The sequence below is a fragment of the Nerophis lumbriciformis genome, linkage group LG29 (assembly GCF_033978685.3).
Source record: "Nerophis lumbriciformis linkage group LG29, RoL_Nlum_v2.1, whole genome shotgun sequence".
NCBI classification, from domain to species: Eukaryota; Metazoa; Chordata; class Actinopteri; order Syngnathiformes; family Syngnathidae; genus Nerophis; species Nerophis lumbriciformis.
Genome location: NC_084576.2, coordinates 15,829,170 through 15,843,788, shown reverse-complemented (window position 1 = coordinate 15,843,788; position 14,619 = coordinate 15,829,170). Strand labels below are relative to the sequence as shown.

The window sequence follows — 14,619 nt, the reverse complement described above, 5'->3', positions numbered from 1 at the left end:
TTTAGTGGTTAATTGTACGGAATATGTACTTCACTGTGCAACCTACTAATAAAAGTCTCAATCAATCAATCAAAGTAACAAACATGCACGTTTTTATTTTTACACTTTTTTTTCCAAATTCCATTGTATGTTATACTCTTCTGATACCACCAGATAGCAGTACAAGTGTCCATATGTCGGCATAAGACCCCAATTCAGTAGTGTACACAATTTTGAAAATAAGAGCTAAACGGTGCTGTCCACGCATGTGGCCACTAAGGCCTTTAACGGTTAAAGGAGAACTGCACTATATGATTCACAATCCCAATGTAAGACAAGAACGCATGGTTTTATTTTTCTATTTTGAGAATTCTAAGTCATAAATACGGCACGTACGAAGTGGCTAACAATGCAGCTATTGGGAGTACACTATTCCGCCTCCAAAAAACCTTCCAAATCCGCCAACAATACTCCCATTTACAACTCATGACCTGAATATTAGCGCTATTGTTATTATAAGCGCTAACACAGACAAACTATTTTTTAGCTGCAACGTGATGACAGAAGAGTGACGGCGTGGCGCAGTGGGAGAGTGGCCGTGCGCAACCCAAGGGTCCCTGGTTCAATCCCCACCTAGTACCAACCTCGTCATGTCCGTTGTGTCCTGAGCAAGACACTTCACCCTTGCTCCTGATGGGTGCTGGTTAGCGCCTTGCATGGCAGCTCCCTCCATCAGTGTGTGAATGTGTGTGTGAATGGGTAAATGTGGAAGTAGTGTCAAAGCGCTTTGAGTACCTTGAAGGTAGAAAAGCGCTATACAAGTACAACCCATTAAGAGTCACTAGCTCAGTGGTTCTTAACCTTGTTGGAGGTACCGAACCCCACCAGTTTCAGAACCCTTCTTTAGTAAAAAATATTTTTTTTTTTTTTTTTTTTTAATTCAAGACAAAGTTATATGTTTTTGGTAACACTTTAGTATGGGTAACATATTCTAAGTAACAAAGACTTAATTGAGAGTTTTTTGGACACTAGGGGAACATATTCTAAGTAACAAAGACTGAATTTAGAGTTATTTGGTTAGGGTTTGGGTTAGAGGGTTAGGGCCAGGGTTAGGGTTATAATAAGTCCATGCCGAATAAGGCATTAATAAGTACTTAATAATGACTAGTTAAGAGCATATATGTTACTAATTTGCATGTTAAAAATCAACTAATTAATGGTGAATATGTTCCCCTACTAAAGTGTTACCATGTTTTATTACTGGTGCACAAAATGAACCGTGCATGAACATCACCTTGTTCAAGCAACAAAACCATCACAGTGCATAAACTCACAACAAATTACACACCTGCAAATCAGTCTGACTTCTGCTGTTGCCGTATCCGTAATGCGCCGATAGGGAGAAGTTTTTATTTACATGATGAGTCGGGTGTGTCTTGACCTCCGCCGAACCCCTGAGCCCGACTCACCGAACCCCTAGGGTTCGATCGAACCCAGGTTAAGAACCACTGCACTAGCTGGATAGGAATGTGCCTGTTATTACATTTCATTTATACTTACAGCGTGTATATATAAAACGTTGATTGAGGTTTTTGGATGTTTTTAGAGTGTTTTATAGGCAAAATAGAGCGGATCCCACTAGCTCAACTGTTAGCTGACTTTTGCCTGTGTTTATTTACCAGTTAGAATGCATAATAAAAAAAAAACATGTGTCCTTTTCTCATATAAAGATTTTGAATGATAGAAAATAAATTGCAATTCCCCTTTAAAGTCACACAATTCTTTATTAAAATACCAAATAGGGGGAAATTTAGAATCAATTTATAAAAAAATGTCAACTATAATTTCACTATAAGCCTTTGTTGTATAGGTGAATTACATGTACTATATACTGTCCCTTTCTCATCCATACTGTGCTAACAGTATGGATGAGAAAGGGACAGTATGTATACAGAGCAAGCACAGTGGGCTTGCGCTGTATTGATTGATTGATATTTAGTCAAACAAAACAATGTTATGCTTTTATTTTAAAAGGGCGCCGCTTCCCGCAGTGCTTTTACAGTGAAGGCGTAGTTCACTTGGTGGGCGTGGCTGCGGCGCTCTGCCCTCTGATTGGCCCGTCAGGTGTCGCCGTTGTGCTCGCTCGGATGAGTCGTGTTGATTCCATAAGTCATCATGGCGCTCTCTTCCACAGGCAAAGGTAAAGAGGAGTCTTCTTCTTTATACCCCCGCGCTTGTTGTCATGTCCACCGACTGTTATCTGTCAGACACACGGGTTCCTGGCCACAGTCACCATTCTGTTTAAAACGAGCGACGGCCTTTGTTTCATGATATTTCAATGTCCGATGTCAAGCACCGGGACATAATGAAGCTAACACTACTCGACTAGACCGCTTGGCTTAGCGTTCAAATTGAGCCAGTGGCCTCTAACCAGTTACTTATCCATTACATGTTGTATTAATTTGCGTTAAAAAATTTAATGTCTTTATCTTTACCGTCAGTTGTTAGAGCAGCAGCGGAGTGATAAGTAGTTAGCGAGTGGGCTTCATGATAAGGTTAGCACTCTCAAGCTAGCTTGTGTCGCCTTCTACTGTGTTCCCTCAATGAGGCTCATAATATACACTAGTGTTGTTTCTTAATGTTGTATTGCAAGTATTCATTTATGACATTTTTATAAAGAGGGGGGAAAACAAGACAACAAACGAGTAATGAAAATAAATTAAAAACAATAAATGTGTTTTGAACATGTACACAGAATGTTTACATTACAGTTTCACACTCTAACATGTCCGAAAAGGAGTAGGAAGAAGCCTATCTTATTTAATCCTACCTCTTTTCTGCCTAGAAATAATTTTAACACAATTGTTCACTTCCTTTTTCAATCTTTACCACAACAACAATACATTAATTATTACATGAACACATATTAATACACTTCACATGAATAGATAGTTAAATTCCTGTATGGTTCACTTAAATTTCTGAATATGTGATAGATTATGTGTCATTCATCCATCAGGTTCGAATTTTTTTTTTTATCAGCATTCCTCTTCCTTTGTAAACATTTTGAGATTGAACGTTTTCTTTAACTGGATCATATTTTTTGCTTAATCCATTACATAATTTCGCTACACATACTGATATGCTGAATGTTTTAAGTGTTTTGCGTGCATACAAATATTTTAGGTTCAATTGTCCCCGAGGGTTTGGATTTCTCCTCTTTTGTTGAGAAGAACTGTTGTACATTCTAGGGTAGCAGGTTATAATTTGCATTGTGCACAATTATAGCTGTTTGCAGATGCACCACATCTATGAATATCAGTATTTTTGATTCAATAAATAAAAAGGTCTGTATGTTCTCGATATGCAACATTATGTATTATGCGAAATGGTAAATGGGTTGTTTTTTTGTATAGCGCTTTTCTACCTTTTTTAAGGAACTCAAAGCACTTTGACACTATTTCCACATTCACCCATTCACACACTGATGGCGGGAGCTGCCATGCACGGCGCTAACCAGGCCCATCAGGAGCAAGGGTGAAGTGTCTTGCTCAAGGACACAACGGACGTCACTAGGATGGTAGAAGGTGGGGATTGAACCAGTAACCCTCAGATTGCTGGCACGGCCACTCTCCCAACTTCGCCACGCCGTACCCTCACTGACTTCTTTTGTAACACGGTAGTGAATGAAGTGTACTTTTGTAGTTGTTTCTCCAAATTTCTAACACAACATTGTGTTGCTTCTTGTCAATATAAGTTGTAGTTATAAGTTATGAAGATCGGTAACATGTTTATTGTAAACATACATAAAGTAGTCTATGCCTTGCAATGTTTTGCTTCTCATCCAAACCCTACAGTAATCATTTTTGACAAGTCTACTTTCAGTTATGTTCTGAGGTTGTGTTAAACAAACTAAATAACTTCACACCCAGGCTTTTGCATGACAGTCCTTTGCATGATTTTATTATCTTCAAATCAAACGCAACCAGTTTTGTGCTGTGGCCTCAAAAAATGCACACTTTTGTTTTTTATACTGTGGGACTATTTCCTTGTACAGTGTCTGTTTCATTGTAAACTGCTCTCAAGCGTTTCAGCGTGATGTCTTGCTGAGACGTTAGAGTAAGACTTGCCAAAAAGACTACAGGACTTTCTTGTTCTATATTTTATCTTGTGTAAAAAATCATCTGCATTTATCTGCTACCTATCATTTCTTGACAAAAAAGGTTGTTTATTAATATTAAAATCTTTTTAGTGTGATTTTCCTTGAATCACTCAACTGTAGATACTTTTTTGTGGAGCCTAAGTTATTAACATTCCGTGTTTTGTGGCAAGCCATCAGATCAAAGTTTGGCGCCATCCAACGCACACATCCTGTCATAAGAAAAAAAACATAGCAATTTTTAATCAGCCATCAGTTTAGTATTTGTGTCTGATCATCTAAAGTGCAATAATGACAGTTTAATTGGTAATGGCGAGGGGCAGTTTTTGCCGCCAGGCTCCACCCACTGTGAATAAATATGAATGGTCGGGTGTCCTTGTCATAATGTCTACCAATTTCGATAAAGATTAGAATTTCTGGAGCCGAGTTTTTAACGTTTTGTGGCGAACCATCAGATAAAAGTTTGGCACCATGCTACACACACATCTTATGGCGTTGGCAAAATTCCTTCGCAATATATCATTGCCTATCTGTCTAGTGCCTGTCATTATAACCGCGACGCAATCAGTCCCCAGGAGGAGTTTGTTAAAGTACGACCCCTGTTTTTGGCTTAAAAATGGCCGACAGAAACCTAGATGGCTGACTTCCTGTTTGTTTTCGGATATGGGTTCTTGAGACTTTTACCTGTGTCCCGTGTTGATACGTGAAACTAGTGGGAGGGGCTGATTTTTACTAATTTTAAAGGTGCCGCTAAAAAGCCAATTGTGATAATTTGTATTCAGGACCCCCAAAATATAAAACATTTCGCCACATCTGACACACTTACATCATTTGGGGACTTTGTGTGCATGTTCAGGGCTTCAAAAATACATTGAAACGTGGAGACTTTTGGATCAGTTTTAAGGTGTCTATAAGACAGAGCTGGGCAAATATTTTGACTCGGGGGGCCACATTGAGAGAGAAAATGTGTCTGGGGGGGCATACTTGCCAACCCTCCCGGATTTTCCGGGAGACTCCCGAAATTCAGCGCCTCTCCCGAAAACCTCCCGGGACAAATTTTCTCCCGAAAATCTCCCGAAATTCAGGCGGACCTGAGTGACGTGTCGACAGCCTGTTTTCACGTCCGCTTTCCCACAATATAAACAGCGTGCCTTCCCAATCACGTTATAACTGTAGAATGATCGAGGGTGAGTTTTTGGTTTCTTATGTAGGTTTATTGTTAGGCAGTTTCATTAACGTCCTCCCAGCGCGGCAGCAACACACAACTAGAGCAGTCATGTTTTCGTCTACCGTAAAGCAGTTCGTCTGCCGTAAACAGCAATGTTGTGACACTCTTAAACAGGACAATACTGCCATGTACTGTACATGCATATGTGACATTAACATCTACGGCTTTTAGAGAGTGCAGTGCACAACTGCGCACACAACAAGGAGACGAAGCAGAATGCATCATCAGAGAGGGTGTTCAGCATGGCTAGAAAAATAGTGACAGAGAATAGAACAAGGATGGACAATTCAACCCTTAACACTCATCTACTCATTGTTGAGTTATGTGTGTGTATATGTGTAAATAAATGAACACTGAAATTCAAGTATTTCTCTTATATATATATATATATATATATATATATATATATATGTATATATATATATATATATATATATATATATATATATATATATATATATATATATATATAGCTAGAATTCACTGAAAGTCAAGTATTTCTTATATATATATATATATATATATATATATATATATATATATATATATATATATATATATATATATATATATGTACGAAATCGGAGGTCTCAAGGTTGGCAAGTATGCTGGGGGGGGCCAATGTGTATGTGTGTATAAATGACATGTACACGTTTAGTTGTACAGTATATGTGTTGGGGTTCCTGTTTTTCAGGAACACTTAATACCAAAAGTCACAATGTGCAATAGAGTTCTAAAAACGTTATGACAGACCACCTAAAAAAAATGGAATGGAATTTTACAGTTTTTACTGAATGGGACACCCAAAATGTACATGAAAATAAAGAAAGTAGTATTTACAATATTAACTATGAACAATAAAAGACTGAATATTAACAACATATGAACATCGCTGCTCTTTTACTTCTCAGACCAGCTACTCAATAGACATCTTTTACAACAAAAATGTAACAAACAGCAAAATATGAATGCAATGTGTAATAAAGACCTACAATATGATGTATTATCACTTTTATGCAGATTTGTTGTAAAAATGTGCTTCCACATATGTTCCTGACACGCGCGTTTTGCGCTGGCTGCTCTGAAAACAAACCCCGCCCACTCTGCTTTTTTTCTGGTCTGAGCTGCTGTGACGTAGATTACCGTAATAACTCGTATAACACTCAAAAGTGCATATTTCGACCATTGAAATACTTTCTATAGATCAACACTTACGGTAATTTAAACACAGCACTGCACATCACAATGGCAGCTACAGTTTTGATGTTAATCTCTAAATAAATGATGTACAACGTCCGGCAGGCCGGATTGTAAATCTTAATGGGCCGCATTTTGCCCAGGTCTGCTATAAGACATACATATTTGGTCTATAAACAACGCTTGTTTTATCTGGACGGAATTGTGTGATATGTAAAATGAACACGATCTGATTCAGATACTTACAGTACTTTCAATAATTAGGACTGCGCGATATACCGGTAACATACTTAATACTGGTATATTAATACCGGTGCCTTTTTTTTCGTCTGTTTGCTCATTTCTCTGCCTGATGGGTGAAGTACAGGGCATCCTCTTTGGCTCACCACGGCCCTTTGCGTGTTTACGGAGGCTCCTCTCCGACGCACAATAACGAGCTGTGCATCAAACTTTTAAAAAAGTATGCCGACTTTTCAACTCCAGAGTGTGATACAATGCTTTGGTCAGTGACTGTATTAGTGACTACAGCTTTATTTACACATACACCAATTTGCTTGAGAACATGTATCTCTCCTTGTAACAACTTTATCACTAATCTCATCTGTTTATGTTGTTTACTTCTGTTAGCGACCTAGCACAGAAGCTAATGATAGCCCCTATCTGCTGCTTGCTCCGTGTGTCAAATATTTAACTACAATTCGGTTTAAAAATGCCTCTACCCATAGCCTGTGTGGACTAAGGTACTTAGGTGTTACAGCTGGGTGGCTGAAAAGAGGCTTTAAACTTAACAGCCAGCGGCTTTCACCGCAGTGAGCCAGTAAAAGCTCCATCTATCCCGCGGACAAGCGTAAGGATATAAATAGAGATGTCCGATAATGGCTTTTTTGCCGATATTCCGATATTGTCCAACTCTTAATTACCGATTCCGATATCAACCGATACCGATATATACAGTCGTGGAATTAACACATTATTATGCTTAATTTTGTTGTGATGCCCCGCTGGATGCATTAAACAATGTAACAAGGTTTTCCAAAAAAAATCAACTCAAGTTATGGAAAAAAATGCCAACATGGCACTGCCATATTTATTATTGAAGTCACAAAGTGCATTATTTTTTTAAACATGCCTCAAAACAGCAGCTTGGAATTTGGGACATGCTCTCCCTGAGAGAGCATGAGGAGGTTGAGGTAGGCAGGGTTGGGGTGGGGGTGTAGCGGGGGGTGTATATTGTAGCGTCCCGGAAGAGTTAGTGCTGCAAGGGGTTCTGGGTATTTATTCTGTTGTGTTTATGTTGTGTTACGGTGCGGATGATCTCCCGAAATGTGTTTGTCATTCTTGTTTGGTGTGGGTTCACAGTGTGGCGCATATTTGTAACAGTGTTAAAGTTGTTTATACGGCCACCCTCAGTGTGACCTGTATGGCTGCTGACCAAGTATGCTTGCATTCACTTGTGTGTGTGAAAAGTCGTAGATATTATGTGATTGGGCCGGCACGCAAAGGCAGTGCCTTTAAGGCACGCCCCCTATATTGTTGTCTGGGTGGAAATCGGGAGAAATTCGAGAGAATGGTTGCCCCGGGAGATTTCCGGGAGGGGCACTGAAATTCGGGAGTCTCCCGGGAGGGTTGGCAAGTATGACTGGGAGACGCAACTGCTCTGTACTTCTCCCTATGTCTGTGTACCACTCCGTACAGCGGCGTTTTAAAAAGTCATAAATTGTACTTTTTGAAACCGATACCGATAATTTCAGATATTACAATGTAAAGCATTTATCGGCCGATAATAGCGGCCTGCCGATATTAATCGGACATCTCTATATATAAACCTAACATTCATAAATAAAATGAAGGAAAATTGCTTTGACATAGTAACGGCCAATTATTACTTTTTAAAGAATAAACAACACACTACGATAATACTTACAACAAAAATGATCCGAGTGCTCTCAACACTGGTTATTTAGCCATAAAACACTGAGGCAATCTTAAGCACTTTGAACTTCTTTTTTTTTCAATATACCAGTATATATCTAGTGTGTGAATGTGAGTGTGAATGTTGTCTGTCTATCTGTGTTGGCCCTGTAATGAGGTAGCGACTTGTCCAGGGTGTACGCTGCCTTCCGCCCGAATGCAGCTGAGATAGGTTCCAGCACCCCCGCGACCCCGAACGGGACAAGCGGTAGGAAATGGATGGATGGATATCGGATACCGGTATTCAAACAAAAAAAATACCGCGGTATAAAGTTTTGGTCCATATCACCCAGCCCCGTCAATAATATAAGATATGATATAAAATCCAGGCTGTCATAATTATTGCAGCATTACATAACACAGGTAAAGTGCAAAAAAACCAACTTACTTATGTTGTGATGTTGATAAAAGATATATGTTTCTTCCAACTCTACAGAGCACCTGTATCACCATTTAATCGACAGGCTATCAGACGGAAGCCTCAAGTTCTTCAATCCGCACAAATTAAACGATCCAAGATATGGTGAGTGAAGACCCTTAATGGTGACTTTGAGTATTGTTTTCCTGTCGGGGTTTAAATAGCTGTGTTTTTCTCCCTTCAGTCAAGCTGCCTTTGTCCATCCGCGTCTTGTTGGAGGCGGCCATCCGAAGCTGCGATGGATTATACGTGAAAGACAAAGACGTGGAGAGCATCTTGGACTGGGAGCAGCAGCAAGCAAAAACCGAGGTGCCCTTCTTGCCAGCACGGGTCCTCCTGCAGGACTTCACGTGAGTCTTTGTCCTGTAGAAAGTCAAATATCCCCAGTGAAAATACTGCAGATTTGGGTTCAGTGCTCTTTTCCTTACCTATTAGTGGTATCCCTGCCATGGTTGACCTGGCCGCCATGAGGGACGCCTTGATCAAACACGGTGTAGACCCCAGCCTGGTCAACCCCAAATGCCCCACAGACCTCATCGTGGACCACTGTCTGCAGAAAGACTTCAGCAAATGGTGAGTCTCCTTGCACGCATCATTTGGGGTATGATTATTTGATACTTAAGATGTCAGCATAAGTAAGGATCTCCTGCTCTTTGATTTATTTATCAGCTTCTGACAAACCAATCCTTCACTGGTTGGAGCAACTATGTTTAAATAAGTGTAAATCCACTTACGCATGTCTTTTACTAGTGGTGATTAGATTTTGGAGCGATTCAATTATGCTTTAGGAGCAACAATTCGATTAAAAATCGATTATTAATGCATTTTAATTTATGTATATTGAAGCAGTTTTAAATTAATTTTAATTAATCACTTGTAACTTTTAAAAACTGTGCGTTTGTAAAAAGAAACAGTTTAATTAATTCCCTTTACATTTATGAATTAATTAAATTGTGTGCAAAACTGGAGCTTAAGTGCCTTAAAATAAAGGAGCTGGTCGGCTCTCTCGGTGAGGTGGCTCGCTGCAGTTAGTCAAATTTTATAATTGTCAGCATTACTTTATTTACAATAAATACATTTTACAATCGCCCATATCCGAATTGTGGTGCATTTAAAAATAATTTTTTTCCCCCACTAGTGGCGATTGTGTTGGTCTATAACCATGCATTTCCATATAACATCCAATAATAAGTAGAGTTATAGAAGTTACTATATAATTAAATACATTAGAGATGCACAATATGTGTATTTTTAAGCTGTTACAGATAACTTCCTGCCTCTAAAGACCGATACAATAACTTATTTTTCTGTCTATTATTTTTAAATGTAGATTTAATGAAGTTTGTGCACACCTTTCTTTGCAGCTGGCATTGGGGTAGCATCTTTAGCAGCGTAGGCGTCTTTTTTTAGCCTTTCAAAACACAGTTGTAGCCATGCTGGCATTTCAGGTGGCTGATATGATTTGATGTGTTTTGGAGCGAGATGTGTTTTTTTCCCATCTCGTGGAATGTTTGCAGAACATCAATCTTCAATCAAAGTTTCAGATAGCAAATAGCATGTGCAATCTCTTTCTCACACGATTGACGCCATGTTTGTTGACAATTGGCTCAGGGTAAGTTTTACAAAAGGCCATTTGCACACTTGTGATTTAGGGCTATATAAATAAACATTGATTGATTGATTGATTTACAGCACAAGCAGGCGAAAAATAATGCTTGATTTGCTCGCACTAACCCAACTACATACACTACGGATAACATCGCCTCATTGTTTGTTTTTCAATCAGTTATTGTAGTTTTTTAAAATGTTATCAGGTTTATTATTTTGGTGTCATAATGCCTCGTATCAGTCCGATGTTTATCGTGCACCCCAGACATTGTTTAGAACAACATGTAGTTTCATTTAAAAAATGAGTGTGAAGAGGCAAAATATAAAACGAAGAATATCATAGAAAACTTTAACAATCTCAGATGTGTTGGAATGGCAGCAAAACCAAAAATGAATGCAAATTTGTCATAGTTAACTGGATTACACTTAAGTCTTTTTAGCTATAAATGTGGTATATGTCTGTCATTTTGCCCATTCCGCCCACAGTGCCATACAGAACGCGCCTAACCCCGGTGGAGGGGAAGGCCCTTCCCGTCCGCCCCCTTCATCAAAGCCTCTTCCCAGAGGAGCTTCACATTGTGGAGGCCAGCGGGGCTCCTGTAGCAAAGCGGCTTGCAGTGACCCTCCGTCGTCTGCGGGGGGACCAGCTCATACCTCGGTGCAGCAGATCGAGAACACGCCTCTGCTCTGCCCCTTCCACCTGAAACCAGTTTCTGAGTGAGCCGACTTGACTGTGGCGTCTTGTCAGTTGGGTCACCGATTAAAACCGGGTTTTTTTTGTTTTGCAGAGCCGAAACAGCTGTGAAGAATCAAGAAATGGAGCTGATCAGGAATAAAGAAAGACTTCAGTTCTTTAAGGTGCAATTTATAAATATCACCGTTCAGAAAAATAAATTCCTCTTACATTCAGGGATAGGTACGGAATTTGGTACTTTTATAACTACTTACTAAATTCCGTTGTTACCACCGAGTACCAATTCACGTAAAGTTGAATGGTACCATATTTCCATACTTTTGTTGCAAGTGACATCTCGTCCGGTTGCAGACTTTGCACTGCCTCAAACACTTGTTGGGCAAACGAGCGCCCTGTTTCTAGTTAATGTTGTAATTTTCCATACTAATAGAGTAAACAATAAGGCTTCACTTTTCAAAATGCGCTAGCTTGATGCTAATACATTGGATATGCTATATACATGCTATTGATTAGGCGATTTCAACACATCCAAATTTGTTAATGAAAACTATAACTAAGATGCATGTTACAATCAAACAGCTAGTATGTAATAAGTACAATACTCTCAGTACAAACACTTGCCGGACTAAACAAAAGACAATACTTGCACATTCAACTTAATGGCAAAGACTACTTCCGGACTACGGCAAACCACTTAAACTAATGTATACTTGTGATTCAAAAGTGTAAGAAAACAAGACATAACCACTGTATCAGCTCACTGTTAAATATTACATAAAAATTGATTAGATTTTATTATTAAACAAATTAACATTTATAACCACATGAACACACACAAAAAAACCTGAAAATTGGTAACATTGAGTACTGGTATCGATTCCCAGGTACCGAGAATTGGTCCAGTATCTGTTCAAGTGTAAGAGGTACCCATCCCTACTTACATAACATATGTCTGTGTTTTTTTTTTCCACAGTGGTGCTCTAAAGCCTTCAAAAATGTCAATGTTGTTCCTCCTGACGTCGGCGCTGTACACCAAGTCAATCTGGAGTATCTTTCCCGAGTCATCCACGTCCGCGGAGGTTTGATTTACCCCGACAGCGTCTTGGGCACCGATTCTCACACCACAATGATCAATGGCCTAGGCATCTTGGGCTGGGGTAAAAAAACAAAAACTTTCTTCTGATCATTTTGTCAAACTGTAATATTGTATATATTTACCTGTGTGTGTGTGTGTGTGTGTGTGTATGTGTATATATATATATATATATATATATATATATATATATATATATATATATATATATATATATATATACGTATATATATATATATATATATATATATATATACATACATACATATAATCGAAAATTATTAATATACAATTGACGTTTTTTTATTAATTGGTAGACCGAGATAAAACATTTTAATTATAATTGATTTGTACTATAATGGTACTATATTTATATCATGAATCATATATTATAGTAACACATATTTGAATTCAGCATGATCATGTTTGTAAACGTGTTAACATCATACTTATTTCATATTTTTATACTGTCCTACTGTATTATATCACTAATAATGTTTCGATATTGTGATAACATTTAATATATTTACCTTTATATATTATTTAAAATGTTACTATATTATTGCAATTTTTGTTATTAATTGGTAGCCAATGGGATAACAAATTAAGGTTTTTAAAATGTTTTTCATTATGGTACTGATACCTGACTATCATAATTAATTTGTACAAATGACATTTTCTTGATAATACTGGTAAATGATTGCACTATGATGATATAAAGTTCTATTATAAATCATATAATACTGTAATACAGATTTTAATTAGGTATGGTGATATCTGGAATTTCATATAATTACCTATAATTATACGATTGCAATTTTTGTTATTAATTGGTAGACATTGGAATAAAAATGTTGATTTGTAAAATAAAAATAAAAAAAACATTTCTCATTTGTACAAATACATTTTTCTTGATGATTAGGCTCCAGCACCCCCGCAACCAGAACGGGACAAGCGGTAGAAAATGGATGGATGGATGGATGGATACTCGTTATCTCACTTTGATGATACGACAATTATATTATGAATCATATAATTTTGTAAAAGGCATTTGAATTAAGTATTATAATGTCTGGAAACACGTTAAAATGATACCTATTGTATATTTTTAGTTATTGTGAATGTGTATTTGGAGATTATTCTCTCTAATAAAAGCCCACTCTTCGCAGTTGATTAATGGCGGCGCTTCCTTCCCTGCCAGGTGTGGGCGGAATCGAGTCAGAAGCGGTGATGTTGGGCCAGCCAGTGTCTCTGACCCTCCCCCAGGTGGTGGGCTGCAAACTTGTGGGCTCCATCAACCCCCTGACCACCTCCATAGACGTGGTCCTCGGCATCACAAAGGTTGCCACGGCTCCCGCTTTCCTGTTGGTTGTCATAGCGATACACGTGTCTCATCCTGTATTGTTTCCTGGTGTGTGTGCAGCACTTGCGTCAAGCCGGCATCGCTGGGAAGTTTGTGGAGTTTTTCGGTCCCGGCGTGTCACAGCTCTCAGCCCCCGACAGAACCACCATCGCCAACATGTGCCCTGAGTACAACGCCACCGTCAGCTTCTTCCCCGTGGACAGGGTCACCATTCAGCACTTTAAAAAGACGCGTAAGTATTCCATCATCTTTTACTACTTATACTCTAACTGGGTCTATAAATCAATACATTTATTGATAAATTAAAATGAGCTCAAATTGTCATCTCCGTATGTGGGTTTATTAGTCTCGCTTTCAAAGAGGGTTCACTCTATGCATCGAATAATCCTTTATCACTCAACCAATCTTTTTGTTGATAAAGTATAGAGATCAACCATTGCATAGTTATATTTTTTGCTTATATCTGCTTTTTGCAGTAATATATAGGCCCCTTCTTTATTCAAATAGTGCGCGCACTGCTTGATGTACAACAGACTGAGCTTTGTTGACCACCACTGGTTTTCACTTCCGGGAAAAAAATCACTTGTTGGAATACAAGCAATTATAATTACAGTAGTGATTAATTTAAGTGCAAAATAATGCTGACAATGATATCATTTATCGGCAATAACTTGTAAGGTAATATATCGTCCAGCAAAATGAAGTATCGGCCCGTGCATACTCTCACACCATTTGCTCTAAATTATTATTGTGTCATCAATTTTGTTGCAGACTTTTCCCAGAAACAGCTTGAGTTACTGGAGTCCTATCTGAAGGCTGTAAAGCTATTCAGAACGTATGAGGACGCCGCAGAAGACCCCCAGTTTTCTGAGGTAGTGTAAACATAAATTTGAAAGCGACTTTTATGTG

At 38.5% G+C, this 14,619-nt stretch overlaps 1 protein-coding gene across 1 annotated transcript in view; it reads left to right on the top strand.

The window, feature by feature from the left end:
- The first annotated feature begins 2,083 nt into the window (after window positions 1-2,083).
- ireb2 (iron-responsive element binding protein 2) overlaps window positions 2,084-14,619 on the top strand; it is a 20,716-nt gene continuing 8,180 nt past the window's right edge. Inside the window, exons 1-10 of the mRNA XM_061924924.2 lie at window positions 2,084-2,179; window positions 8,971-9,057; window positions 9,137-9,302; window positions 9,388-9,525; window positions 11,047-11,277; window positions 11,349-11,418; window positions 12,228-12,411; window positions 13,549-13,688; window positions 13,771-13,942; window positions 14,482-14,582. Of these exons, the coding sequence (XP_061780908.1) occupies window positions 2,155-2,179; window positions 8,971-9,057; window positions 9,137-9,302; window positions 9,388-9,525; window positions 11,047-11,277; window positions 11,349-11,418; window positions 12,228-12,411; window positions 13,549-13,688; window positions 13,771-13,942; window positions 14,482-14,582 (1,314 nt within the window). The 5' untranslated portion in view covers window positions 2,084-2,154. The remainder of the gene's footprint in view (window positions 2,180-8,970; window positions 9,058-9,136; window positions 9,303-9,387; window positions 9,526-11,046; window positions 11,278-11,348; window positions 11,419-12,227; window positions 12,412-13,548; window positions 13,689-13,770; window positions 13,943-14,481; window positions 14,583-14,619) is intronic.